The sequence below is a fragment of the Eucyclogobius newberryi genome, unplaced genomic scaffold (genome assembly GCF_026437365.1).
Source record: "Eucyclogobius newberryi isolate DKJ021-1_F unplaced genomic scaffold, fEucNew1.0.hap1 SCAF_12, whole genome shotgun sequence".
Lineage (NCBI taxonomy): Eukaryota > Metazoa > Chordata > Actinopteri > Gobiiformes > Gobiidae > Eucyclogobius > Eucyclogobius newberryi.
In genome coordinates, this window is record NW_027315746.1 from 22,873,900 (window position 1) to 22,901,210 (window position 27,311).

Below are 27,311 nucleotides of genomic sequence, written 5' to 3' on the forward strand. Positions count from 1 at the left end.
GTCAGAACAAACGGGAGGGCGAAATAAAAACAATTCTCGTTTAAAGAAACTGCAATGCCTTTAACAAAAAAGGGGGGGAAGTGTGTAGTTCAGAATGATGGTGCATTTTTGGTGCAATTGTTCATACATATATATTTTTTTCTCTATTTTTAGCAGAATGCGCCAATGTATGCAAGCTGTAATAGTTCCACTCATGACCGATCGTGTTTTGTACTTTGGTGTGTGTTACTCGTGTGTTCGTGTTGTTGTTCCGCGTGCCTCGCGCGGCCCTGCCTCCCGCGCGCCCGAGCCTACTTCCTGGTTGCCTCCGCTGCTCGCTGTAGTAAAGTCTGAAGAGAGAGTGAAGGCGGACTGGAAACTGCGCTCACATTACGGCTCAGCTCATCTGTGCGTTTAGCCCTTTCACGTTTTTAAAAGCCAGAATGGGAAGCACGGTGATGGAGCCCAGCAGCGACAGCTCCAAGAAGAAGGAGAAAAAGAAACGGGGTCTGCGGATTAACATGCCAGTGAGTCGGTGAAGTATCAACTCATTTGTTTTTTTACACATGTATATATTTATTTATTTTTTCAAGAGGATGTGATCTGTTGAACGTTTTGTGATTTGTGATTTACGTTGTAGCTCAGAGCAGACAGTGGTAAAGAACAAAAGTAAAAGTATTGTATTGAATTTCCTTACAGTATTTCGGTAGGTCTGATAAAGCCACTACGCATATGCAAAAACAGACTGATATCACTGTTTTTATTGCGCTATAAACCTTGAAAAACTTGTTGTGAGGAAGCTGAGAGGAGCACAGACCTGACTTGTCACTTGTCAAATGAAGCTTGCTTGTCTCCATGGAGATGTAATTTCTTTGCCTGGAACATTCCACAAAATGTCTTAAAACAAATAGAATATTCCAAAGTTTGATTTATTTCAACTTTATCTCCTTGGAGTCTTTTAGTCCATGTCACAGTGGATACTTTTTACTTGTACGCTAAAGAGCTTGATGCTGTCCTTGAAACCTTCAGTCTTACTCAGCATGTGAGAGGCCCCACCCACAGCAAAGGACACACTCTAGATCTCATAATTACAAAGGGGGTAAATATTTCAAATGTTAATGTGATCGATGTTGCTCTGTCTGATCATTTCTGTGTCTTCTTTGACCTGTCTGTTTCTCCCCAACCTCCGGTTGGTCCTGCAGTTGTTCAGAGGAGACACATAAGTGATGGCACAGGTGCACTGTTTATGGAAATGATAAACTTTGAAAATGTCTCATGTTCTAATGTAAATGATTTGTTGAACTCTGTTACATCTAGTATTTTGAATGTTCTGGACACCATCGCCCCTATAAAGGCTAAAATGGTTAAAAATAAGCAGAAGGCGCCGTGGAGAAATGATGATTCGGTCAGGGCACAGAAAAGGGAGTGCCGCAGGGCCGAACGGAAATGGCGCAAGTCAAAGCTCCAGGTTCAAAAAGAGATTTACAAAGAAAAGCTGAACATGTACAACTTAATCTTATGTAGAACTAGGGAAAGATATTTTTCTGAAATAATTGGAAGCTGCAGTAACAACTCGCGTGTCCTGTTTGCCACAGTAAACAGATTAACAAACCCTCCAGCTCAGCTGCCGTTAGAACTCATTTCCACATCCAAGTGTAATGAGTTTGCATTATTCTTTAATGACAAAGTTCAGGGCATTAAAAATGCTATAAATCCCACAATGCAAAAAATTACCCTAAAACCACCCAGACACTTAGAGCTAACTCACTTTGCACCAGTAACTGACAAAACTGTCCATGAGATCATCACCAGTCTGAGTTCATCTACATGCTGCCTCGATGTGTTACCCACCAGATTTCTAAAGTCTGTGCTGAACAGTTTGTTAGCACCATTCACTCACATAGTTAACATGTCGCTTCAATCTGGAACATTCCCAATGTCTTTGAAAACTGCGGTCATAAAGCCTCTCCTAAAGAAGAGCAGTCTTGATGCCGCAGTACTGAGTCATTACCGGCCCATCTCTAATCTGTCATTTTTGGGCAAAGTCCTTGAAAAGGTTGTTTACCAACAGCTCACAGATTTCCTCTTAATAAACAACTCATTTGATGTTTTTCAGTCAGGTTTTAGACCTCATCACAGCACTGAGACTGCTCTTGTCAAGGTGACAAATGACATCCGCCTGAACACTGACACGGGCAAAGCCTCAGTCTTAATTCTGTTAGATCTGAGTGCTGCTTTTGACACTGTCGATCATGGGATCCTCTTACAGAGACTAGAGGACTGGGTGGGCATCACTGGCACTGCCCTAAACTGGTTAAGGTCCTATCTGGAAGACAGGAAGTACTTTGTTGAAATTGGTAGCTGTGTCTCAGACCACATGACCCTGACCTGTGGAGTGCCCCAAGGGTCAGTCCTGGGTCCCCTTCTGTTCAACCTCTACATGCTGCCGTTAGGTCAGTTGATACGCAGTGAAAATGTGTCCTATCACAATTATGCAGACGACACTCAGATCTATGTTTCACTATCGGCAGGTGACTATGGACCAGTAGATTCACTCTGTCACTGCATCCAACAGATCAGTGTGTGGATGCAAAACAACTTTCTCCAGCTGAACTCAGACAAGACTGAAATAATCGTTTTTGGCCCACAGAAACAAAGAGAAAGTGTTAGCGGTCACCTTCAGAGTCTCGCTCTAAAACCTACAAACCAAATTAGAAATCTGGGGGTAATAATGGACTCAGACTTGAACTTTAATAGCCACGTCAAATCAATAACATCAGCAGCTTTTTACCATCTAAAAAACATTGCCAAAATCAAAAATATAGTGTCAAAACCAGATTTAGAGAGACTTATCCATGCGTTTGTCTCCAGTAGATTAGACTACTGTAACGGCCTGCTCACTGGTCTCTCCAAACGAGCTGTAAAACAGCTGCAGTACATCCAGAACGCTGCTGCTCGGGTCCTGACCAGAACCAGGAAGTATGATCACATTAGTCCTGTTCTCAGGTCTCTGCACTGGCTCCTGTGGCTCAGAGAATAGACTTTAAAGCAGCTCTGCTTGTGTACAAGTCTCTCCATGGCCTAGCACCAAAGTACATCTTGGATATGTTAGTGCCATATGAACCATCTCGGACTCTGAGGACCTCAGGGACCTGGTGCCCAGAGTCAGGACAAAACATGGGGAATCTGCGTTTCAGTTTTATGCAGCTAGAATCTGGAACAGTCTTCCTGAAGATGTGAGACAGGCTTCTACTCTGACAATGTTCAAATCTAAGCTAAAAACAGTTTTGTTTAGCTGCGCATATGACTGAAAGGATTTTTTCTTTGCACTCTTCTCTTTTGTTTGTGATTTTATTAGTTTAGAAAATCAGTTGGATTGATAATTTTTAATTTAGTTAATTTTATTGTATTTCTGTTTCTGTAATTTCTTTGTAATTTTAATGCATTTTTCCTGCTGTGAAGCACTTTGAATTGCCTTGTGTATGAAATGTGCTCTACAAATAAACTTGCCTTGCCTTGCCTTGCCTTGTACTACAATATGAGTACCACTGCTCTAGTGCTGCAAGACTACAACTGGCATGGTAATTATTTTAGCCATTTCTGAACTTTTCCTCCTCTTAATTATATATATTTTATCTGCCAGTCTAAAAAAAAAAACATAAGATGAATTGTTTTGACTTAAAACTGACATATTACACATAATAACCATATTAACCATAATGGTGTTTAGTCATCATAAAGTTGAGTTGTATTGATTCATGCATGTCTGAGTATTCCAGGCTGTGAGGTTTGAGCGCTCCTACTTCCCCTCCCACAGATCTGTACTTATTTGTGATTCAGAAAAATTAAGACTCCAGGTCATTAATGAAGCACTTGCCATTGGCCTTTGTTTCAACAATAAAGAAGTAGATTCAATTCTGCTGCGTCCAACAGTGAAATGCCACTAAGAAGTTCTGCAGTTTTGAACAGGAAGTTACTGAGTCTGTTTCTATTGAACCATTTTGGATCAATATTGTAGTTTGAAATGAACAACATGTAAAACAATAATCTAATCTACTTTATAGTTTCATATTGGATGCCTGAAAAAGCATTATATGTGTTCTTTTGTCTTATTTTGACCACCCAGACTAGTTGCTGTTTATGATCAGGGGCAGCTCAAGTTGGATTTGGTACAGGTTTTAGACGAGCTGTTTACACCATAACAATTTTTGTGAGAATGCAAGACGTTGTTCTGTTGCATTCTTAGGCCAGAATTTTGAGTCTTGTTAAAAAAGGAGGCTGAAGACATAAGTGACAATTAGCATGCAACAAACAAATTATACCAAATATAATAGGATCAAGGCCAATTAATTGTGTGGCTTTTTCCATTCCAATTTACTTGAGGGCAATATTTCATTTTTTGGAGTGTAGTTGGCTACTCTCATCAAAATTCTGGCCCAAATCAGGAACAGGGCATAGACTGTATCTCTGGATATGGAACAGGGTCCATCCATCGTCATGGATGAGTCTGATGTGCTCGTCCTTTTCAGTTCTAAACTGCCAATCACTTTTGTCTGTCCAATGAGAAATACCTGTGAGCTGTTTTATCTTTAAAATCATCCCTAGGAAGTCAGGAACCATTTTGGCCTGTACCTGTTATGTGTCTCTCAGGCCACGATGTGGCAGTATGACGTTCTCCTAAATGGATTTAAGGGCAAAGGAAGCAGCCACAGGTGCTGCGGATTGAGGCAAATTGGTTTGGCCACATTATTTGTATTTTGGAATGTGGATGGCACATGTACGCCCATAAAGATCTGCAAACATATTTGTTTTTTTAAATACAAAGCGTGTCTGAACAACATTTAAAGCAGTAGCCTGTGCACAGGGCCACATTACCATGTCAGTATTACTAGTCTACCTTCGTCCTCTTTAGAGTCTAGCCTCACCCATGCCAGTTAATATCGTTAGACTCTTGGTGAAACATATTGAATGTCTACAATGCCCTCAGGTACCATTGTGTAATATATGGTATCCTTTTCCTGTAGGAAAACCTACACTTGAAGTTCACCTAATTGCATGTGTAATGAAGTATCATTGGCCTGTGGCATTGTGTGCCCGCAGACAAATGCCAGCCTCGTCTTTGGTATGGGGAAGTGTCGTGTTGTTACAAGGCCGTCTGCACTGGTGGAACATGTTTATCTGCTTCCAGGGTGCATGCTAATCGGCTCGGTGCTATTAATCACTCTCATCCATGACACCATGACCACCATTGTCCACTTGTTTTGACTCATCTTGCTGACTGATGGAATACCAGAGGTTTGTAAGATGTGGTGAAAGTACAGCAGGTGGTGGTACTTGGTTGTTAAGCAGTCATAAGATAGTTTATGGAATTTAACTTTTAGACACAAAAAAAAAACCAAGCAAGCAACCACAATCACAATATTTTAATGGGGTTTAATACCACGGTCAGTGACAATTCTAATGCTTACTGCTGGGCATTCATTAACACCCAAGTATTTCCAGCAACAGGTAGATCACGTTCTATATCACTGTGGCCATCACCATAGATGGATAGATAGATACTTTATTCATCCGTGGCAGGGAAATTCAAGAGTTCAGTTGTCCAGATTTACTCAATACAAGTGTCAGTATACAAACATTGAAAGTTTAAATCCCCCCTCACCCTCATTTACATTGATTCTGCATTTTGCTGCCTTATTGCCTCAGGGGGAAAAGACCTCCTGAAACGCTCTGTTCTGCAGCTCAGGGGAATAAACGGTCACTCCTTTTGCTTTTCTGAGCAGCCACAGACCTATGCAGAGGGTGGTCTACTTTGGAGATGATGGCCTGCATTTTGTGCCTATAAGCATTTCCAGCACAGACCTTACTCTACCTCCCAGCACCGACCCAGCGCTTCACCAGCTTGTAACGCAATGGCATAAAACAAAGCACTTGTTACGACCACAGATGTGTAGAACATGTACAGCACATAAGCACAGACCTCAAACAATCTCAGCTTCAGCTGAAAAAATACCGTTATGTGTAAACAAATGCTCCACTACTGTGAGGGCACTAGCTTCATGCAATGATATCTCATTCATGGACAGTGATCAGGGTTTTGGATTCAGAGTTGAAACATATCTGTTTGTGGCACATGAAACACAACTGCTCGTTGTGTAATTCTTATTTATTTTATTTAAAATGTTTTGTTTTTAAGTTTGGAGACAGATTTACCCACTAAAGCCTGTTCAAATTCACCTCCTCCGGTGCATGTTGTTGTTCCTTATCCACTTGACCAAGACATCCGATCCTCCGCCTGAGTAAACTGGTGCTTGTTGGACCTAGTTTGAATTCATTTAGTCTTAAATCGATCCTGGTTAGTGAAAGTTTAGTCCGATTTTGAAATATAGTCCTAGTTTAATTCTATGTAATATTATGTAATATTAGGACTTGCCCGTTTGTCGATCCCTTCGTCCTTAATGCTTGTTGGCCTTTTTCGATTTACTTACAGGACATTGCTGGATTTGGCTTCACACAGACCGAAACAAGCACCCCCTCGAAAAGCGCCTCTCAGGTGTGTTTTTACATCAAAGTACAAAAGTTAAACATTATTCATCTTGTCTGTTTGACATGTCCGGCTTTTTGGACAAGAACTGACCCAGACCAAATATTTTCCATGGCTATTTTTTACATTCAGTCGACCTTTGTAATTTTGTAGAAAGATCCAACAAAATTACAGTGAATTGTCTGTGTTATGGCGAGGCTGTGTTGCAAACTCCAGATTGAAACCTGCCTGGTTAAACCTCTCATTTGCTCTTGCACAATGACTGTGGAGTGTTGGCAAACACAGAAGGGCGTGAGCTACAGATTTCTCAGCGGATTGGTGCAAACACGTGCGCAATGAAGGCGAGCTCTATCAAATATTTGAGTTGTTACTTGATACAACTGGCAATAGCAATGACAAGACAACACTCACTGAGGGTTTAGTAGTTTGTCCTTCTATTGCAAAGTTTGAAAAAGAGTGAAAACTATCATATAATTCAAGGGAACTTTCACACACCACATACTTGCCACAAAGAAATGTAAGAAAACAAACTGCTATTCTAATACTATCTCTATCATTTTGAGCTTAAGATGATCATATTTTCAAAACATACCCCCTGACTTGAGTGTGGTTGCTTGAGTGAGTGGTACATAAACAGTTAAAAGATGACTGGTGGGCGGAGGCTCCGTCTGTCTCCAACTAGATTGGCCGGTGCCTCTGGTGTTTTGTTTTGGTAAATGTAGAGCAAATAAATGGAGAGTTGTTTATAAGATATTGACCTTGCGACTCGGCTTAGAACCATATCAGCGCAAATATTTACATATTTTTCGCATCTGGCCTAGACCTTTTCTGCCCTTTGCACTACTGCTTTGAAACCAGCTGTGTAAAATCTAAGTAAATACTTTTATGGGGCAATAAGGAGAACTAACGGCGATTACACAATGAATTCCATGCTGTAAAGTTTTTTATAAATCACACATGTCTGCTCCATCGTCCCTGACCCTCTCGCACAAGCTCGCAGAAAACCAGCGTATAGTAAATCCACACGCGGGTAAACTTCTGTCATGTCTTTGCAGGGAGAGTGTCTCATCCGATCAGCGAGTCCAGTCAAATCGGCATCAGGAGGCAGTCCGGGCAATGCCTTCGCTGTCCTCCCGAGCCCCCAGACCGCTCCTGCGCAGCCAAAGATGGTTCCCCCCACAGCCAGGAGCATTTTCCCCTTCCCCTCCAACCACACCTCGTCACCCAAGTCGATCCGCCGCCTCAGCTTCAGTGGCATCTTCAGGAACAGGAGGGGTAAGCACAAGGGGCAAAAACGAGTGGCCTTTCCAAATGTCAGTGCGGAAGAAGGAGCGCTACCTAAATGTTACGCGCCGCCAGTTTGAAGGGTGTATTACCGTGAATCTAATCAGAAAAAATTAATGAATTAATGGTACGTAATCGGACCAAAAATGAAATGTCACAGCAGCAGCTTTTTATCAAACTCTCGTGCGGGTTTCCTGTTTGTTCACTGAAACCACAATTTAGAGCAGTGATTTGAAGTGTGGGTGGTAATATTTTGAGTTAATTTGCAAGATAAAAATACACATATTAATTAGAAGTGGGCAAAATATTGAGGATTAGATGTGAAAATGAAATGAATATTGAGTAAATCATAAACATTGTTGTATACTTTCAAATAAGGGTATAAGATACGATTTCTGCACTTTTCAGATTGACATTTAACACGTTTAAAGACATTTTTTAACTGTTGGATTGACCGAATTGATAACCTAACATGCACTTTACCGTTTGTATAAAAAAATCAAAGCATTATTTTTAAAGTTTGTTGAAAGGCAAACATTCTCAAGCCCTTTGACCAATGTATTATAACAAAATCTAAATATTGTTGACCTTTAGCAGACAGGAGAAAATAATAATAGTAAAAATCCTAGCGTAGTAATAACAGTGATGTTTACCCTCCTGCCTCCTTAAAACCTCAAAAATGACCTGTTATTTTGTCTGTCAGAAAGTAAACATGAAATGTTGAGGACAAGTTTTCCCTTCACAGGAGACTTCCTCAGCAGGCTCCGATTCTTCCTTGGCTCTCATTATGCTTGAACTTTGCGTTGTAACTTCTTACACAACAGCCTGCTTGTATAACTCGGAGTAGCATTAGAGATGACTCATACGCTTTTGGCCCAAACTAGTTTCCCCTCTGTTGTTTCCTACAGAGGGACTGTTGGCAGCGGCTGGTGGAAGAGTTTACTATTATGTAAAAATGCCAACAAAAAGGTCGCCTTGAGAGACACTGAGGACATTTACAAGGCCAGTAGTAATCATAAAACAAGAGTACTAATCACCAGATAACCCAGTCATTAGATGTGATTGCACATTGTGGTGTGTTCATGCATAGAATAAATGTGATTATCAAAAACAATACATTTAAAAATAACTCTTTCGATTAACATTTTCTCTTTCATTTTTGCCTTATTCTCCCCATCAAAACCTGTGTGAACGCTCAGAAAGAAATCTGATTACTCCCATCAGATTTAACCGTTGACATGACAACTAGATAATATGCAATGGCTGAAGCCATTGTGAGTATCTGCGTTCTTACGTAAAAGTACACCATGTGTGTAAGAGTACTACATGTGTGTAAGTAGTACTGGTGGTACTACTTACACACATGTACACCCGTGTATGTTTTCTGCTGCGTTTTGCGGCATACCAAACAAAGCTCAGTAATTCACCATTGATGATTGCGTAGTTTGCATTTCAAATAGTAGTTTGTCCTGACAAATTGCAAGATCGTGCTGAACGCAGACCTGAGCAGGGAGAAAGAGAGAGAGCCTTGGTGACCCGTGACTTTTCATTGATGTTCAGGGGTCAAAAATACCCGAGTTGTGGCAGAAAGAATTAAGTCAAAAGAATAAAGCCTAAAGAATAAAGCCTAAAGAAATAATAATTCTAATGCCCCATTCATTTCAATGGGGAAAAGTACTAATCCTTTTGAAAATACTGCAAAAGGTACAAGTTGTTCAAATGTCAAAAGTAATAGCGAACGTAATACTGTGAAAGCGATCGTAATGAGATATAACTTGTTGAAATCGGTTAAAGCGTTAAGGAGTCGAAACGCGCCGAATGGAAAATATAATAATAATAAAAAACAGTAGAACATATAGTGTTTACGTAATCATTACGCAGACACTCAATTAAATAATCTGATCACTCCAGAAATAATCCAATTTACATGATTATTTTTATGATAATAATAATAATCCGATTTAGATGATTATTTTTATGATAATAATGATCCGATTTATATGATTATTTTTATGATCATAATGATCTGATTTTTGCCACTGCTTTCTGTCTCAGTCCATTCAATGACTAGACAGCAGTTGTTTTTGTACACAAACCCATGCTCTTCTGTGCTGGGCAGGTTGTTTTTGTATGTACCGTGCTTCTACCACTAGGCGGTGCTACAGTCAAAGTTGTTTTTACACATAATCTTCTGTGTTCTGTGTTCCTACTAATACTTTTAATTTTGTGACTATTTTGTGCTCACTGTAATTTAACATTTACTCAGATATGTTTTAGTATACACTGCTTTTTGTAAACAATTTTTTCCTTATGTGCTGTAAATATGATCTAAATTCCTGCTCACGCTGCTGGTTCGCACAGGTTTCCCCATTGGCCTGGACATTGTCAGTCTCGGCTGCTTTCCTAACCTTATCTGGAAGTGACCAGGCTCTCGCTCGCTCTCTGTTGCTTCTCAGGGCAGCTGTCTGTTGACTGTAAATAAATGGAACTGGGCAGTTTTGAGTTCCAAATTCATACAGTACATCCCTAAAAGGGCTGAGGGATTTTCATAGGGGGAAGGAGCATGGACCAGTGAGGAACAAGCAGCTTTGGACTTTGGGCTAATTCAGTTTTCTTTAAAGTCAAACCTGCATCTTGTCTCTATAGAAATGTTATTCCTTTGACTGGCATTTTCCACAGAGTTGCATTAAACTCTTTTGTCATGCATTTAATCAATTATTATTGTTTTTACTGCTCAAAAATACCTGAAAAAACATTTGAATAATAACATCTCCATAGACACAAGAAGGGGGTTAAGTTAAGGAAAACATTAGGAATAGACTTATAATAAAAAGAATGTGAGCGAGTATAATTATTTTGCGAACCGCTTTTATTCTAAGTCGGGTATCTTGTTTAGTATTTTGTATTGGAATTGGTGTTTTAGCTGTTGAATTCTGTTTATAGTTCACATTTTAAAACGTGTCCATTAGAATTGACAAAAAGACCTAAAATATGCTCTTAAAACCGAAAAATGAAAATAATAATTTTCTAAATAACTGGGTTAGTATTTACTTTGCAGAATAAGACAGGATTTTGCATCTATTCAAATCACAATTCCCATTTGATTGCATTTAATCTCGCAGCCGTACTTTATAGTTTGTAATCCTACTTTTTGGATCATAATTAGGAGCAACTTTACTATCACATAATTGCATTTGACACAACAACACTCCAAACCGCAGGTAGATTTCACAGATTCCTCCAGACATTCTTTGTTAGCTGAAAAGCTGGCTAATGATATAGTACTTTAACATGTCTAACTACTGTAACCTTTGCCTGAAATCTAATTTGTCAAAAGAAAAGGGCTCTCTTGCTAGCCACGACAAGTCTGAATGAAATCAGCTTGCCCGGACTGTGTCAGGTACATTTTTGAGCACATTATAGTGTAGTACAGTTACCATTTAATGATTTTTATGTTGGCACACTTCCTCTGTTACTAGTCTGACCCACTGAACTGCTCTATTAAGTAACATGTTCATTCATGGCGCAGGCTAAAGCTCCGGTGGCTCATATTAATGGGACGTGAGGCAAGTGGAAGCTGACAATACACGAGACTGTCCTGCTCCGTCTCACTCTCAAAATTTGTCAACGGCGAAGGCACCAGCAGATCCACGCGGAATTTGGGGATTTCTGTCGACCACAAAGCAACACGCTGAAGCGTTCGTACTTCAGCCCATGATTCACCGCCTGGAGACAGAGTGGGACAGATGTGGCTGTGCTGAATCTGCTGCTCGGAGCAAAGGGAGGAAGGCAGGCGCGAGGGGAGTGGGCGGTGCTGAAGCGAGGATTCAACCAATACGGAAGCGCGTCTTAGGGACTAGCCTTCTTTTACAGGCCGCTGTCAGGCTTGCTATATTAAAGAAACACCACTCTCAGCTGCACCTGACAATTTACAATAGCAGCAGAGCGAACTTGTTTCTCATTTGCTGCATCCCTGCTGTCAGCCGGAGGACGAGTGACGGCAATCTACTAAAGTTACTATACTTTGTTTACACTATGCTCTTCCCAAAGGATGATTTTCTCCTGCACATTTCTTAACTATTTTGGGGAATTGCCATTGCTCTTGCCCTTTTTTTGCTCAACTTAAGTGTCGGACTGTTCTATGAATGATCACCTTGGAGTTTACACTGAATTTTTAGTGCACATAAAAAAAAATTTCTTTTTTTTTAGCTTCGTAATGATTAAATACCACATTTTTGTCAACACGAAGTAGCATTTTAGGTTGTATTTTGCACTTTTTATTCGTATGGTCATGGTCAAACGTTCTATTGAACCGACAACCCACTGCGCCCCATGAAAAGCTTTGGCAGCCTGAGGAGGAGCAAGAAACGCAAGGAGCCAGATTGGGTGGGAGGGCGGCAGCAGTCGGAGTCATCGTGTCTCGCTGGTAATACATTCTCTGTACTGTCGCTAAAGTCGCATGTGTCAGGGAAGTGCTCTTAGTTCAGCTTTCGTGGCACTGATTGTCATTTGCCTTGGCCTTAGTTTGCCTGTATAGTTTCTGTATGGGATGCTTCTCTGATTTCACACATGCTTGCAAAGTATTCCCTCTGTAAGTTCAAAAGTGCTGAATCTATAGGTAACACAAGGGTAACATTGTACAGTGAAACTAGAGCAGGCCTACTTTCATGGTTTTACAAACTTTTTTGACTAAATAGTTTTTCATTCATTCATTCATTCATTCATTACTATCGACTGCACACGCAAGTACACATTACAGCTTGTCATGCCTACACATTTGTACCTCACAGGTTATTGCTCCTGTACATGTTTCAAAATGTGTTCTGTGAATTGATATTAATATTCGGAATCACAATACTGCTGAATTTTATATTTTCAAAAGTCATTCTTTAGATATTATCTGGCCCATATGTTAAAATAAAATGACTTTCCTCACCTCCATCATATGTGGAGCTACTTTTAAACCAAGCTGTAGATATATGGTTGGTATTATTATTATTACATTAGGCTAAAAGAGGGTCGTGCTAATATATTCATATGGTGATAAGCTACCATTGACTTTATGGTGTGTAGGTTCATGGCATCATCGTAAAGTTAGGGAACGACGTGGTGACATGTTTGCCAGATCATAAATCCTTTGATCCAGAGGAAAATGTGTCACTTTGTCTCACGTCTGAGTGGATGGGTGTTATTAACCTCACGCAGTAATCTTTTTTTTTTTTAAGTCACACTGCAAGTTTTATCAGCTGCTGATCTTCTAGTTATGTAATCTGGTTTGGCATCTATTCAAAACAAGAATTGTGAGGGTTTTTTTTTCTTGACAATACTGTTGCAAAGCGTTCCTGAGTTCTGAATTTTTACCACACAAAGGTTTCAGATCATCAAACCAATTTGTAATAATTCACAAAAAGTTTACATAAACTGCAACTGAACTTTTTAGCTAAAAATAGAAGCAGTTTTCTTATTGCACTAAAAAATATATAAAAAGTCTTGTCCTTACTGTGAGCGAGCTTGCATCGCCACAAACCTGACTGTTCCCTGAACAGGGAAATTGTGTTCCTTTTATAATATTCCAAATTTTGACTCATTCACTTGCAAACCTGTGAAAAAGTAATTGCACCTCTCAATTGGCAGAGCACAGGCCTGATTATCACCCGGGGCTTGTGCAACGACCATTCAGGGTTACCTGAATGGCATTTGAAGACCAGCTAGCCGCACTGGCCTTAGTTAAGGGCAATGTTCATGATCCAACCATAAGAAAGACAAGAATGGCACTCACGGCAGAGTTTCAAGGAGAAAATGACACAAGATAAAAAGAACATAGAAGCTTCTCTCACATTTGACAAGAAGCAGCTGGATGATGCCCAATGATCCTCTAAATGTATTCTGTCCACAGATGAAACAAAGTTGTGTTGCCAATTACATCTGGTGTAAAACTAACGGGCCACGTTATAATAACATCATGCCCACAGTCACACCTGGTGGTGGCAGTGTGAGGGTTTGAGGCTTTTCTGCTTCAGGACCTGGGACACTTGTTTTCACTCAAGCTCAGACACTCTTGGGTTCTGACTTTGAGATGCTGCGGTTTTACCCCAGTTCAGCCTCAAAACACCAATATGGCTGTTAAAACTATTCTGAAAAAAAAGTGGTCCAAAATGACTCCGCAGTGATTCAGTAGACACATCACCAGTTCTCACAAGCCTTTGGAGTCAGTTATTTCTGCCAGGGGTCAGTTTTTAGGTTCATGGTTGAATTACCTTTCCACATCGGGTCAGATGTTGCCTGTAATGATTGAAATTATGAATGATTTTATGTTTATTTGTTGTCTTTGTGAGATATTTAAATTGGTAAATAAATCAAGAATAATAATAAGAATAATTCAAAAACTTTTTCTTCTTATATATAATCCTCCTCTAATCTGCCCATTGAAACATGTTGAAACTACTTGCTAATTGAGGTCAGTGACCTTGTGTCTTGTCACCGTTCCACTGCATTGCCTCATTGTTGCACCAGTTTTAACCAGAACCCCTGCACAAACATAGCACAAACATAGCACAAACATAGCACAAACATAGCAGTTGTGATTCATCACGTTACACGTTGGCCACAGATGAAGATAGTGGCATTGCGTTCACCGGGCTCGCAGTCACCTCAGTGTCTCTCTGACGTCAAGCTCCTCATGACTAAATACACTGCCAGTTCCCTCAGGCATCACTCTCTCATCTGATTTAATGGAGGCAGCACAGAGTGACTCAATGCTGCAATTATTAAATCAACTCATAAATTAGTACGGCAGCTTCAACCTGTTTCCACACTTGTTTTTTAGTGAATTTCAATACATTTCCACAAAATCTTGTTGTAATATAATAATATATAGTAACTATGTAAGCAATTCTTTCATTTTTATGATTATCTTAACAATTTTTAGGTTTACATGTATTGTTTTTTTGTTAGTTTTTTTTTACAGCAGGTCTCTTTCATGACTACATTTCTACAGAATTACGTTTGGAACAAAAAATGTTGCTGGCCTGCATCTTGATTCTAACCTGACGCAGACAATCTTCTTTCCTGAGAATCTGTCTTAACAAAGCGACTTTTACACTGTTTCAAAGCTTTTTTGAATTTACTGTAACTACTGAAAGTACTTTTACTCAATTCAAAGAATAGTATTTGTCCCAAAGGGGCTGTTAAAAGGTGCACAGAGCACCCATACACAAAATTTAGTTTGAAATGTTAATATCTTAGGCTAAATGGAGCTTTTATGTTGGTTGTCTTTTGTTTTTCCCTATATCCTTTACTTTCACTCTCTGTCAAATTCTGTGATTTGTTTTTTGTTTAATTTATAAAGTAGAAAAAGGTTCAGTTGTAGTCATAGATGTTTTGACTCTCATTCAAGAGTCATTGTCAATAAGCTTATGACAATGACTCTTGGATGAGTCGAAACTTTTTTCTACAATGGAACACTCCTGGACGAATGAGGGATTACACCGACATATTTGTTTATAAACATTTTAAAACTGAAAAAAATGTATATTAAAAAAAAAAAATTAATATCATGATTCTATTTTTCTGTTTTTGTGGGTCAAATAATTATTTCCTGAGTTGAAGGCTTTCCCCATTCAACAGATGTAATATTGTAATTTGCTGTGGTCATAGAAGAAACATCATCATAGCTTCAAACTCATGAAAACTGGTTTGGTGGTGTACAACTGAAGCATGAGCTTCATGTGTACAACTAAAGCATGAGCTGGGGGCGCGAGACCATTTCATCATGTCATTTTAAAATGATGATACTCTATTTTCTTTTAAATTGAAAACCGTATGTTTTAGTGAAAACATATACAAATATACCTAATTTTAGCGATTTACAGCTTGAAATGTTAAGAGACGTCTATTTCATCTATATCTCATCTATCATTCGTCTATTTTTTTACTGGTGGAGTCCGGAGTGTGTTTAGTGGTTATTTTGGGGGTCCCGGCCTGAAATGTTTGGGAACCCCTTATGTAAAAGACATTTCACAGTTAATGGCCACCCCTCCCAACAGAACTGTGTTTCCTGTTTGCTGGGTGATGCCCCTAATAACCCAGCGGCGCAGAGGGCTCAGTTCTACTCTTATCTACGGCTGTGGAATGTGCCACAGCAGCGCAGCTAAAATAAGAAGACCTACACAGAGAAAGCAAGGCATGCCAAAGAGGGCGGCTCCGTGCCAACTAAATGTCAGGAGCACACCAAGAGAAATGTTCACCAACATGCCAACCTTCAATAACTCATCCTGACAGATTTTGTGGTATAGAATTGCCATCCATAAAAGCTCTTTATTATTCAATCTGACTTTTGCTGTATTGTGTCTGAACTCACTTTATGAAATCATCAGGTGTAAATCATTCATTTCTCCCTGTGGCCCTCAGAGGCAACTGTTGTTGTGATTTTGGGCCTTACAAAAATAAATTGATTTGATTTGATTTGATTTGAAATCAAGTCTGTGCAGCTGCTGTTTTATTTTAGCATAATTTAAACTGCCAGCAAATCTAATAAATGATGTCATCTTACAAACTGAGTCCAGATGACTACAACTGAAGCTTTTTATACGATGTCATCTTACATTTTATAATTTTCTTAAACCAAGTTATCAAGTCTCAAATCAACTAGACAAATTAAAAATTACACCACATTATAATCTGCGTTGTCCCTTCTCTGGTCCTGTGACGTTCACACTTTCACACTGGATTTGACGTTCACATCCAACATAATAATAGTCAACTGGAAGTTCCATGATGTGCCGTGCGTAATGTGAAACATTTGCCCCACATCACAACGGCCTTTCCAAGTCTGGCCAGAGAAATATGTCCAGAGGGCGGAGCCAGTGTCACATGTCGCTGTGTGTAAGATAGTGACGCCCGCCGTGAAGAGCTGTCATGTGAGAGCCCAAAGCGGCATCCCAACAGCACCGCTTATGTAAATACAAATGACTTCCGGTTCTACAAGCTGTGATCAAATGGAAATTTGTTTTATAATAATTTCAACATAATTTGTTTGCATCAAGCTTGTGACATTGCATAAGGTCACTCGTGCCCATGTAAGGGGAGCTCTGCCTTGACTTACCACCCACTTCTGACCCAGATCACCCCCACTGAGCAGCCTCTGGGCCCACAGCAAGTTTAAAGAAGCCACAGTTAGGAGCGTTAAAAGGGGATTAAGCGCAGATCGCCTCAGAAAAATTTAGTATCTGTTTATTTACTTTTTGCAAATACAATCCGTACAGTTTTATCTGACAGAAGTCTCCTCTTTTTGGTTTTGTCAGTTGGGACTAAAGAGAATCATGATGTTCATCCCATATTACATACTTGTTTGTTGTTGTGGCACAGTCCTTGTTGTAATGCCTTGGTGGATAGTTTGTTTCATCGGCATCTGGATAGAATTCCCTGTTGTTGTCTGTGAAATTCAACTGAAAAGCTAATGAAGCTTTCTTTTTTTTAAAACATGTTCTTATTTGATTGTTGGGTTAGGGTTAGGCTGAAAAAAATTATGTTGTATCATCTGGACTCTGTTTTTAGAAAAACAAAAAGTTCCAACTCTCATCCAAGAGTCATTCTCAATCTGTGAATTGAGTTTGGAACTCAGGTTTTATATCCTACTCTGAGTAAGCCCGGCCCACCGGGCGGGACCTCCTGATAAAGGGAGTTTTTGGTTTCACTAGAGACTCCACTTTGTTTTCTAGCAGCCCTGTAATGGGCTACATCCTATTGTAACCTGACTTTCACTCCCTCCCTCCCCACTACCTGATTAGCAACAGAATGCCCCCAGTGTTTCCTGCTCCAGGGTTTCAAAACACTATAATACGGAAGGTTGAATCTTAAACCTCCATTTTGTTTAAAGAAGGATTCTCTTTTTTCACAAAGCCTCCTTAGCTCCTCTTTCAAACCATCTTATCTCCCTGCTTAGAATCTTCCTCTCACTGTCTTCAACTGATGCACGGCGCTCTGTGGTCCTGAATTAGCATGACTTCTGTGTTGATAAAGCCTCCTGTGAAGTGGCTGTTTAGTCTCAACTATGTACTGCTCTTTCTTCACTGCATTGGATAGAATACAATACATTGCTTGCTTTTTGTGTCGGAATCTTGTTCTTTGGATGAACACGTTTTTGTGTTGCCTGGTTTAAAATAAACAGGAATTTCGTCCCTTTTGTCCTGCTTTTTGGTTCTCTTCACTTTGTTTGGAGCCCAATCCCGGGTATCCACAGGCTGAGAGAGCATTCCGGACGTGATTTTCCTCTTTCCTCTTGTCCTCTGAGCTGTGCCTTTCAATCCGGCCCGCCAAGCTTGTCCAAGTATTCCAAAAAAAAAAATCTTTATTTTTTTTATTTTTTCCTTTTTTGCCCTCAGGCATCTGTCTGCACTTGTATCCTTAATAAATATGGCATGAAATGAATTAAATAATATATTCAATAGCCTATATTTGACAGAAAAGTGATATTTTATTTGATATTTAATTTTTTTTTTTCACACCAATGATCGCGGGCCGGCCCTCCGCTACTTGCTTGGATTCGAATATGGCCCTCGGAGGAAAATAATTGCCCACCCCTGCTGTAGAGGGTGGTTTGAGTCAAAGATCAGCTACTGATCCGTGTATGTAGGTTTCCTATATACTTTTATTTGGAGCGTTCCGTCCTCTCAAGAAAGGCCAAGCGGTTCTCCTCAGCGTCTTCTCTTGTAAACCTGATATGCGGGTCCACAGCATTGATGTGCTCTGAGAAGGCTTCCAGCTCTTGATTCTTGATGGTCACAAAATTTGTGACCATCAAGAAATGTGTCATCCACATAGCGGTACCAAAGTTTTTGGGCAATGCCTGAAAAGGAGGTCAGTGCCTTCTTCTGAAAATGGTTAATGCTGTGATCTTTTTGTATTGCTGAGAGTGCCTTCCTCTCTTCCAGCGTGATCTTTGAAGGAAGTGGCTTGGCACTCTTCAGTTTAACATCAGGGCTGCAGCGTCTGTTTCTGTCATTTTATAGTTCCTATCGGCTGTTTTTGTGGCTGTGATGTCGTCTTCTGTAGGGGTGTGGATGTGTAGAGAGCCCATTACAGGGTAGCTAGAAAACAAAGCGCAGCGAAACCAAAAACTCCCTTTATCTGGAGGTCCCGCGCGGTGGGCAGGGCTTACAAAGTAGGATATAAAACGAAAGAGTTCCCAGACTCAATTAGCAGATTGAAAATGACCCTTGGATGAGATTCCAAATGTTTCCAGAGTCCAGATGATGGAACACATTTTTTTCTACAATGGAACACTCTTGGACGAATGAGGGATTACACAAACTTGTTTCTTTATGTAATATGTTTGTTCCCTTGACTCATAGTAACCATAAAAGCTGTAAAAAAAAAAAAAGAACAGAAAAAATGACGATGTAATATTTGAAAATTTTGTAAATGCGACTGCTGGGTTCATATGTCATGCACAGTCTAAACTCTGTGTGTGGTCAGTTAATATTGGAGGTGTCCTTTGGTGCATTGCTTCACAGCTCTGGACATCCCTTCTGTCAGCAGCAGCAGCACCGAGGCCACGGCTCGGTCATCTTTAATGTCTGTCAGGCTCCATGACCTGCTACACATTCCCGCTGTAATGCAACATGGGAGAAGATTAATTCTTGCAGGGCCAGGGACGATGCAGTCTTAGATTTCAACACTCACAATACAGCTCGTAATAGAATATAGATTTCATGACATTTGGGAAACTTTTTGCTGGCTCGGATCTGAAGAATTTGATACTTGCTTTGTACTGTGCCTCATCCCACAGATTTAAAAATGCCACGTGAATTTGCAAGTTTTATCTGCCAAATCAAAGGAATGAGTTTTGTGAGAAAATGTGTCAACGATAGCCATGTGTTGAAGTTTTAAAGTTATGAAAGTCTTTTGGCGTACACGCGTCTCACCATTACTAAATATTGGTAAATACATTTCTTTCTGCAGCTTCCGGTCTCTCCACGCCGCCTGCCACGCCCACACAGGCATTCAGCCAGCCCATCTTCACCCCAGTGACGCCGCAGAGTGGACCAAGCCCGGAGCATTTGGAGCCCACCACGCGCTCTCGCTCCCTCTCCAACCCCCCTGATACGGGCCAGCGCCTCAGCCTCTCTTCCTCCTCCAAACCACCGATCCCTTCATCAAGCTCTACCTCACAACAAGTGGGTTCTGCACACACAATCAGAGATGCAAGTTATTTTTCTTCACCCTGAAATAGAGCTGCAACGTGAAGAATTGTATCAAGATCACAATTTGAATGATGGGCAATTGGCAAAGGTTGCAATTATTCAAGTAACGAATGCTGCGTTCACACTTCCACACACCAAAACAAGAACAAGAGCAAGTGTGAATGCAGCTACGATGAGGTCTTCTGCAAAACACCCTTTTATAATGTAAAAAACTGCAACGGTTTAGCTTTTCATATTTTACTAATCTCTTAGACCAGCTACAATCATGAACGGTACAATCACAAGATTTCTTTTCAAGGACCGGTTATAACATTTAAACATATTTTCAAAACACATGTTACTTCTGGAGGTGTTTAAAATGTGCACGGTAAACTAGGAGCGGGCGATATTGACAGAAAAAAAGAAGATAAAAGAGAATATAATATAATATTACAGTATATTATTTCTCATATCCCCATGACAATATTCCAACAATATTATGGCAATCCATCAAAAATATTGATAAACTTATGCACTTTTAACAGCTTTTTTATTGAATTCTTTTTTACTACTTACTCACTACTACTACTACTCATTATTCTACCATCAGTTTTTGGTATACCTTCCACTTCTACTCTGAACTCCTAATAGAGACATGTAAAACTGGATCAAAGATGATTTGCATAGTTTGCAGCTTTAGGACGGGTGCAGCATTGACTGTGTTGACCTTGAGGTGAAGAATTGCAGTAGTCTGTGAATTCTTAAAATGGGGCAGTGTCTTTGATCAAATGGTGCACTGCGTATATTCACCTGCTGCTGAAAAAGCCCTCAGCTCCTGGAGAGCACCAAGAAGGAGCCTGTGGTGATGCATATGTTTTAATACTGTGTTTATTTGATCCTGGCATGCACACCTTTCAAAATACATATTAGTTGATAATGTCTTGAAGCACTATTGCAGCAATTACAACAGTTGAACTTGAAAACTCATTCATTAACCAAATATCAACATTGTTACTTTTGGTTCCCACAGTTACATGGCCTCAACTATCTCTCTGACATTTTAATGCATAATTATCTGTAGGGCTGTCTTGATGCATCAGCACTGAGTGATTGTGGACTGTGGCCAGCGAGGCCAGATCAATATTTCATTACCAACATAGTACTCTGTTGATATGAACACCAAGGACTCAAGATTGTGGTCGGAGAATAATGGCTCTTCCCTTCTGTCCTGTCAGAACTCATCTGCCACACTGCAGAGGAGCCACAGAATAATCCTTCTGTTCTAGTTTGAATAAAAGCTGTTTGTTTAATGGACGTGCGTATGCTGATTCTGAGGTGCATTTGCAGAGCGCGGTCCCACTGTGATGCAGCAAAGCAGATTTATGAGTGTGTGTGCTGCATTTTGGCCCGAGAATTGCTGTATCACCATCACAGGGCGACACTACGGACTGTTTAGCATTTTCTAACCGAGGCACTGCTGCGCTCCTTTCCAAAGAGGAACCAGGGAAAATGGTGTTGGCAACAGACAGATGACCTTGTATGAATCTCAACAGGACACAGCATGTATTAAGATATGGCAATATGAAATATGTTTACGTAAATAGTTCTACTGCAGTGTCCAAGAGGATATTCTCTATCACAGTCAGATGTTACACGTCTTGGACATTGTACCTGTCACTGTAATCATCCGTAAGGCATCCCCAGCTTCTTGCTGCCTAGCAACGTGGGGATTTCCTAATATGGTGAGGCGGGTGTTTAGGCTGTTGTGTTTTGGAGGGGTGTGTCTCTGGCGCGTGTAACTTCCTGTTTTTTCTCCGACCTCCACGTGAACTTGTCGCGCCATGGTGAGTGCTCATGGTCGGGATTAGTAGTCCGACAATGAGCCGCATGTCTCATTGTAGCAGGATTTCTTCAAACAGAGCGGTACAGTAGCTGCGCGCGAGCTTTGCGTCCCCCGCTGCGGCCATTGGGTCAGGACTGTTCCACTCTCCATTTTAGGGGTGTGCGGTCTAATAATAATGAGGCGAATGTTGCGCCGCTTCACCTCGGGATTGTTTTAAATGAAGGAAAATAGTCCGAGACCTGCTTGTTCTGTGAAGCGTCGTGCGTCTGCTCCTCCTGCTCCTCCCGCTGCTCCTCCCGCTGCTGCTCCTCCCGCTGCTCCTCCTGCTCCTCCCGCTGCTGCTCCTCCCGCTGCTCCTCCCGCCGCTGCTCCTCCCGCTGCTCCTCCTGCTCCTCCCGCTGCTGCTCCTGCTCCTCCCGCTGCTGTAACAGTTTGCAGTAAACTTTGTCGTGCTCTGACAGCGCCGTGTCTGCTCCGGGTCTGCTCGTCCTGACCACATACGTGCCTCCTTCTGTCCGCAGGTATACGGTCTGTTTGAAGGCATGCTGGAGAAACTTGAACTCGATGATGATGGTAAGTAAACGTGATCGCACGATGTCAGAAATCAGAGTCTTTGCTGTGTTCCACTGCTCTCTGTCTGGTGATCTTTAAACAGTGTTTGTTTCTCAAATATATAGCCCTACAGTTTTTACGTTTTAATGGAGCCATAAGACATTCTTGGCTCTGAATTTGCAATAACTTAGCTTATATATAGTACATACTTTGGCTCGAAGCAAAAAAAAAAAGTTTCCATATGATACTTTCTACTGTAGTTTTATTACACCTGGAGTGACTCAAAAGCCTGTCTTCATGAGTGCAGATTGCAGACCACCTGGACTTGAGCAGAGCCTTGCTTGGTGTTTTTTTTTTTCCCGCTCTAATTATGGCTTTCCTGTGAGATTTGTGTTTTGTTTGTGTTTTCCAGCTGCTGAACCAGAAAGTGACATTTACATGCGCTTTATGAAATCCCATAAGTGCTACGACATCGTTCCCACAAGTTCCAAGCTGGTCGTATTTGATACCGCTCTCCAAGTTAGTCATCAGCTTCTGTATTCTTGATATGACTCCCTGTAAATGTGTGTGAGAAGGAACAGATTCACAGTTAGTTCGAGTATTTGCACATCAGAGTAGTTTGTATGCAAATGTCTTAAAGTTGTTAAACAATAACTTGGTCAAGTCTTTGTGTGCATTTTTAGCCTTTTTTAGCCTTCACATTAGGCACACGCTTTTTTCCTTGTGTGAATAAGATCTGCATTGTTTATCTAAGAAACTAATACTGCTGTTGTTTTACAGGTTAAAAAAGCATTCTTCGCTTTAGTGGCAAATGGGGTGCGAGCTGCTCCTCTGTGGGACACGGAGAAGCAAAGTTTTGTGGGTAAGAGCAACATTTTCCATCTGTTGTTGCTTTTTATTGCTTTGTATTGTTGGATTCCATTCTAGGTCATTGTCAATTACCTTTTTTTTTATCAATATTTTTTTTATCTGTCCTTAAGCATACTCCTGTACATCAAATAAGATGTTTTTAAGATTGTCTGTTTGCTTTGTTTTGAAATCATCCCTCATTTAAAAAAAACAGTTGAGCAGAACATTTGTCAGTCTCTTATTATAATGACCTCGAGTTGTTCTTAGTACTTCCAAATTAACGCAGCAAGAAACCTCACATTTGTTTTGCTGCCGGTCACGCTTGGTGGAGCACAGCGTTCTATTGAGCAGAACTCATTATCGCTGTCATAAGCCATTAAACCCAGTAACGACTCGCATGCGTTGAAGACTTCAGTTTGAACTCTGCAGACCCCTCGGAGCTGAGGGGAACAAGTCCAAACAGTGAACTGACACGGTAGACGCTGCTTGATTGTCTTTGTGGAGTTTATTGCAAGTCAGTCGGCGATGAATTATAGATGTGGAGCCTGTGTGAGGATAAAGCGGGGCGGGGGGGTAGTGAACGATGCCCGTGCGGTGCCCGTGCCACACCCCAAAGTTGCAATACTCCAGCTTTACTTCACACGTCTGTGCCAGGCCCGTTCAGAAGGTGGTCTCTTTGTGTGATATCTCCGCGTTTGTTCTCAGGAATGCTGACAATCACAGACTTCATCATTATACTACACAGATACTATAAGTCTCCATTGGTAGGTAAATGTTTGCGCTGTGGGTGTTTCTCGGTGACTTCATCAGAGTAAATAAATGTCCTTCTGTCCCAGGTGCAAATATATGAATTGGAGGAGCACAAACTCGAGACGTGGAGAGGTTAGTATCACGTTAAATGTAAGGAAAATCAAATCATAATGTCGTTTTCTACCCGCTTTTTTGTTTTTCTACACAGAGGTTTACCTTCAAGCAACATTCAAACCATTGGTCAACATATCTCCTGAGGCAAGGTGTGTTTTACATTGTTACCTTATTTTGTCTGGATTTACTTTGCATATTTAGGGGTTTTGTGAGGTATTTACATTGCTTTTAAATGAATCTAAATGACAAATGATGGTCCTCTGACTTGCTGATAGCTGCATTGTTTGAGTGCGTTTGAACCTACATTGCTCTGTGAGATGATTCCATGTGAAATGTTGTCTTATTTCCATATGCGTTTTCATGTTGCAGTCTGTTCGAGGCAGTGTACACCCTCATCAAAAACAAAATCCACCGTCTGCCTGTCATCGACCCAGTCACTGGAAATGCACTTTACATTCTCACACACAAAAGGATCCTCAAGTTCCTCCAGCTTTTTGTAAGTTGACCACATGATTATGCACAACCTCTGCCCTCTGGTGGCCAGTGACGATAACATTGTGACATCTTGATTCTAATAAATAAAGCATGTATTTCAGATGCGTGAAATGCCAAAGCCAGCCTTTATGAAGCAGTCTCTGGGAGAGCTGGGCATCGGCACGTATCGTGAGATCGCTTTCATCCACCCTGACACGCCCATCATCAAAGCACTCAGCATCTTTGTGGAGAAGAGGGTGTCTGCGGTGCCTGTAGTCGATGAGGCTGGTGAGAGCTAAACAAAATCTACAGTCTATTTTTACTGTTAAATACCATTAACTGTTCTAAAATCTTCCTTCTTCATAGGCAAGGTTGTGGACATTTACTCAAAGTTTGATGTCATTGTAAGTTTAATTTTTGAAGTTCAGTATATATTGTTTTATTGTAAACTGCTCCTGATTTAGATTATACTGGAGTTTAAAGTATAAAAAGGGTGACTTTTGACCATATTCAATAATTTCCTTTATGGTAAAGTAATAGAGATGGAAACATGAAGCATGTTTATGACGCGAGTGTCATAACTCTTTATGTTCCGACATAGACCAGATATTCGTCTGTATTCAATTTTAGCACTTGGAAGCATTAGATGGTAAAACAAGGACTCAAATGTAGTTCTCTAATATAATCCTTCTGTCCATAAATCCACCAAGGCCAGTCGGTTTCATATGCACGAGTATTTTATGCATGTTCATTAACAGATGAATAATTGTACAGAATTTGGCTGCTGAGAAAACCTACAACAACCTTGACATCACGGTTACCCAGGCATTGAAACATCGCTCCCAGTACTTTGAAGGAGTGGTCAAGTGCCATAAAATGGAGACATTGGATACCATTGTGGACAGAATAGTCAAAGCTGAGGTAAGCCCTTGATCATCATTTATTTAACAATAAGAATAAGTCATAAACTGGTTTGCTCTGTCCTCTTTGATCAGGTGCACCGTTTGGTCGTAGTAGATGAACACTCAAACATCGAGGGCATCATCTCCCTGTCAGACATCCTCCAGGCCCTGGTGCTCAGCCCGGCAGGTATAGACGCTCAGCACTGACCTCCCACTCCCCCCCCTACCCTGGACACTGAGCCCCCCACCCCGCCCCATAGCCCTGTCCCAGGTAGGACGCCTCCAGCTGTGAGAGCGCATGCTGCCTGGCTTCTGGTTTGCCCTGCTGTGTGCTCTGGTATGATCTACAGACTATTGCATTAGGGAAGACACTGGCAGCCAACACGCTTTAAGTAATTTATTATATTATATTTTAAAATGGGACTCTTTGTTCTCACTCAAGGATCAGCTCTAAAACGAGTAAAAAGAACTAGCTTCCTCATTTAAATATCAAAGAAGTTCATGTAACCTTAGACTCTGGTCAGTGCAGCCTTTTACTTTTCATAGAATATCAACATAACTTCAATGAAATGCAATTAATTTGTCTTTCTCTGATGAATTGGGCCAAGACTGAACTAAAATCAGACTTTACGCTTCACTTTTCTCCAGAATTCAGCCTTTTAGTGGTGCGGTGGTTCTGACACATTAATGTGCTGCACAGTGCACAGAAAGCACGTCATGATCTTATAAACAAAGAACAGTGTGGCTACACAAATGTTGAAGCATAAAAACACTGAGTATTTCTCCTTTTTACTGCGTTTGCTACTTCAGCACTAGTTTGTACAAGATGGAGTACAGAGAGTGGCGGCGTGTTGGTTGGTGTGTTTTGCAGACGCAAAGTGCTTAAACATTCCCATTTCTGAGCAGCAACCGCTGAGTTTAAAGGAGGAAATATAAATAATGAAGATATATGACTATATAATGTCTTTAAAAAGCCCCTGGTGTATTTTTTTGGGATCTGTCTGTTACAAAGACGGACTGGAATTATGTTTACTGAAACCTCTGGTTTTACAATGAAAAACATTTGAGGCCAACTTCTGATCTAAGTTTGTCAAGACTATTCACAATTAATCGATAAGTGTGATTATGCAGGGCACAATATTGACCGTAGAAGCTAAAAAAAAATCATGAATATTTTAGAAGGAAAAAAAAATAATTTATATCCACTCTATGCCCCCCAAATAAGTAAACCTAAAGTTAAAGGGCTGTTTTGTCACATTGCTTAACTTTAGTTTATCTTAAATCTTTTTCTACAAACCGTATTATTCACAAAGTTAGATTTCCTTAAGCTGGTCACACTCCAGAAGAACGCTGATCTAAAGACAATGTGAATGAAAAAAAAAGATTTCATGTTTTTTATGATCATGAATCATTGTAAAATTGGCCGTCAATAAAAGATCAGCACAATTGAATATTGTGACCTCCCTAGTGACTGGTGGTAAGATGGTTGCCAGGGTGGTCTAGGAAGATGTTTTACACCAATCTCATGAATGAGTTTGATTTTGTTGAACAGCTGCTTGCATCGCTCTCCACATTAATGAAGCGATGGAGTTTGTGAGACTAATCACTTCTCAGCAGGGCTCCAAGTCCAGCTGGAATGTTTTTAGAAGAACAGGAAGAATACTAGACCCTTTATCCAGTAACCAAGTCTCACTGTGAGATGAAGACTCCAGTGTTTAACATACATTTAGTTCTGAAATGTTACAGAATATGGCATTAATCTTATCCTACAGGCATTTTTACTCCAAAAAACAAAACCTGACCATCATAAACATAAATTGTTACAGGCTCGCCTCTCC

General features: G+C 40.6%; 1 protein-coding gene across 4 annotated transcripts in view; it reads left to right on the top strand.

Moving 5' to 3' along the window:
* Positions 1-308: 308 nt before the first annotated feature.
* Positions 309-27,311, top strand: part of LOC140356523 (5'-AMP-activated protein kinase subunit gamma-2-like) — a 28,724-nt gene continuing 1,721 nt past the window's right edge. Inside the window, exons 1-15 of one of the 4 annotated variants that reach the window (XM_072441522.1) lie at positions 309-506; positions 6,470-6,532; positions 7,579-7,798; positions 19,769-19,983; positions 22,354-22,405; positions 22,797-22,903; positions 23,165-23,246; positions 23,939-23,997; positions 24,070-24,115; positions 24,192-24,246; positions 24,467-24,593; positions 24,694-24,859; positions 24,938-24,975; positions 25,346-25,492; positions 25,567-25,660. In XM_072441522.1, coding sequence (XP_072297623.1) covers positions 423-506; positions 6,470-6,532; positions 7,579-7,798; positions 19,769-19,983; positions 22,354-22,405; positions 22,797-22,903; positions 23,165-23,246; positions 23,939-23,997; positions 24,070-24,115; positions 24,192-24,246; positions 24,467-24,593; positions 24,694-24,859; positions 24,938-24,975; positions 25,346-25,492; positions 25,567-25,660 — 1,555 coding nt within the window. In that variant the 5' untranslated portion in view covers positions 309-422. Of the gene's footprint in view, positions 507-6,469; positions 6,533-7,578; positions 7,799-12,009; positions 12,234-19,768; positions 19,984-21,726; positions 21,834-22,353; positions 22,406-22,796; positions 22,904-23,164; positions 23,247-23,938; positions 23,998-24,069; positions 24,116-24,191; positions 24,247-24,466; positions 24,594-24,693; positions 24,860-24,937; positions 24,976-25,345; positions 25,493-25,566; positions 25,661-27,311 lie in introns of those variants that run through there. The other 3 variants (XM_072441523.1, XM_072441524.1, XM_072441525.1) reach the window with 3 other exon arrangements.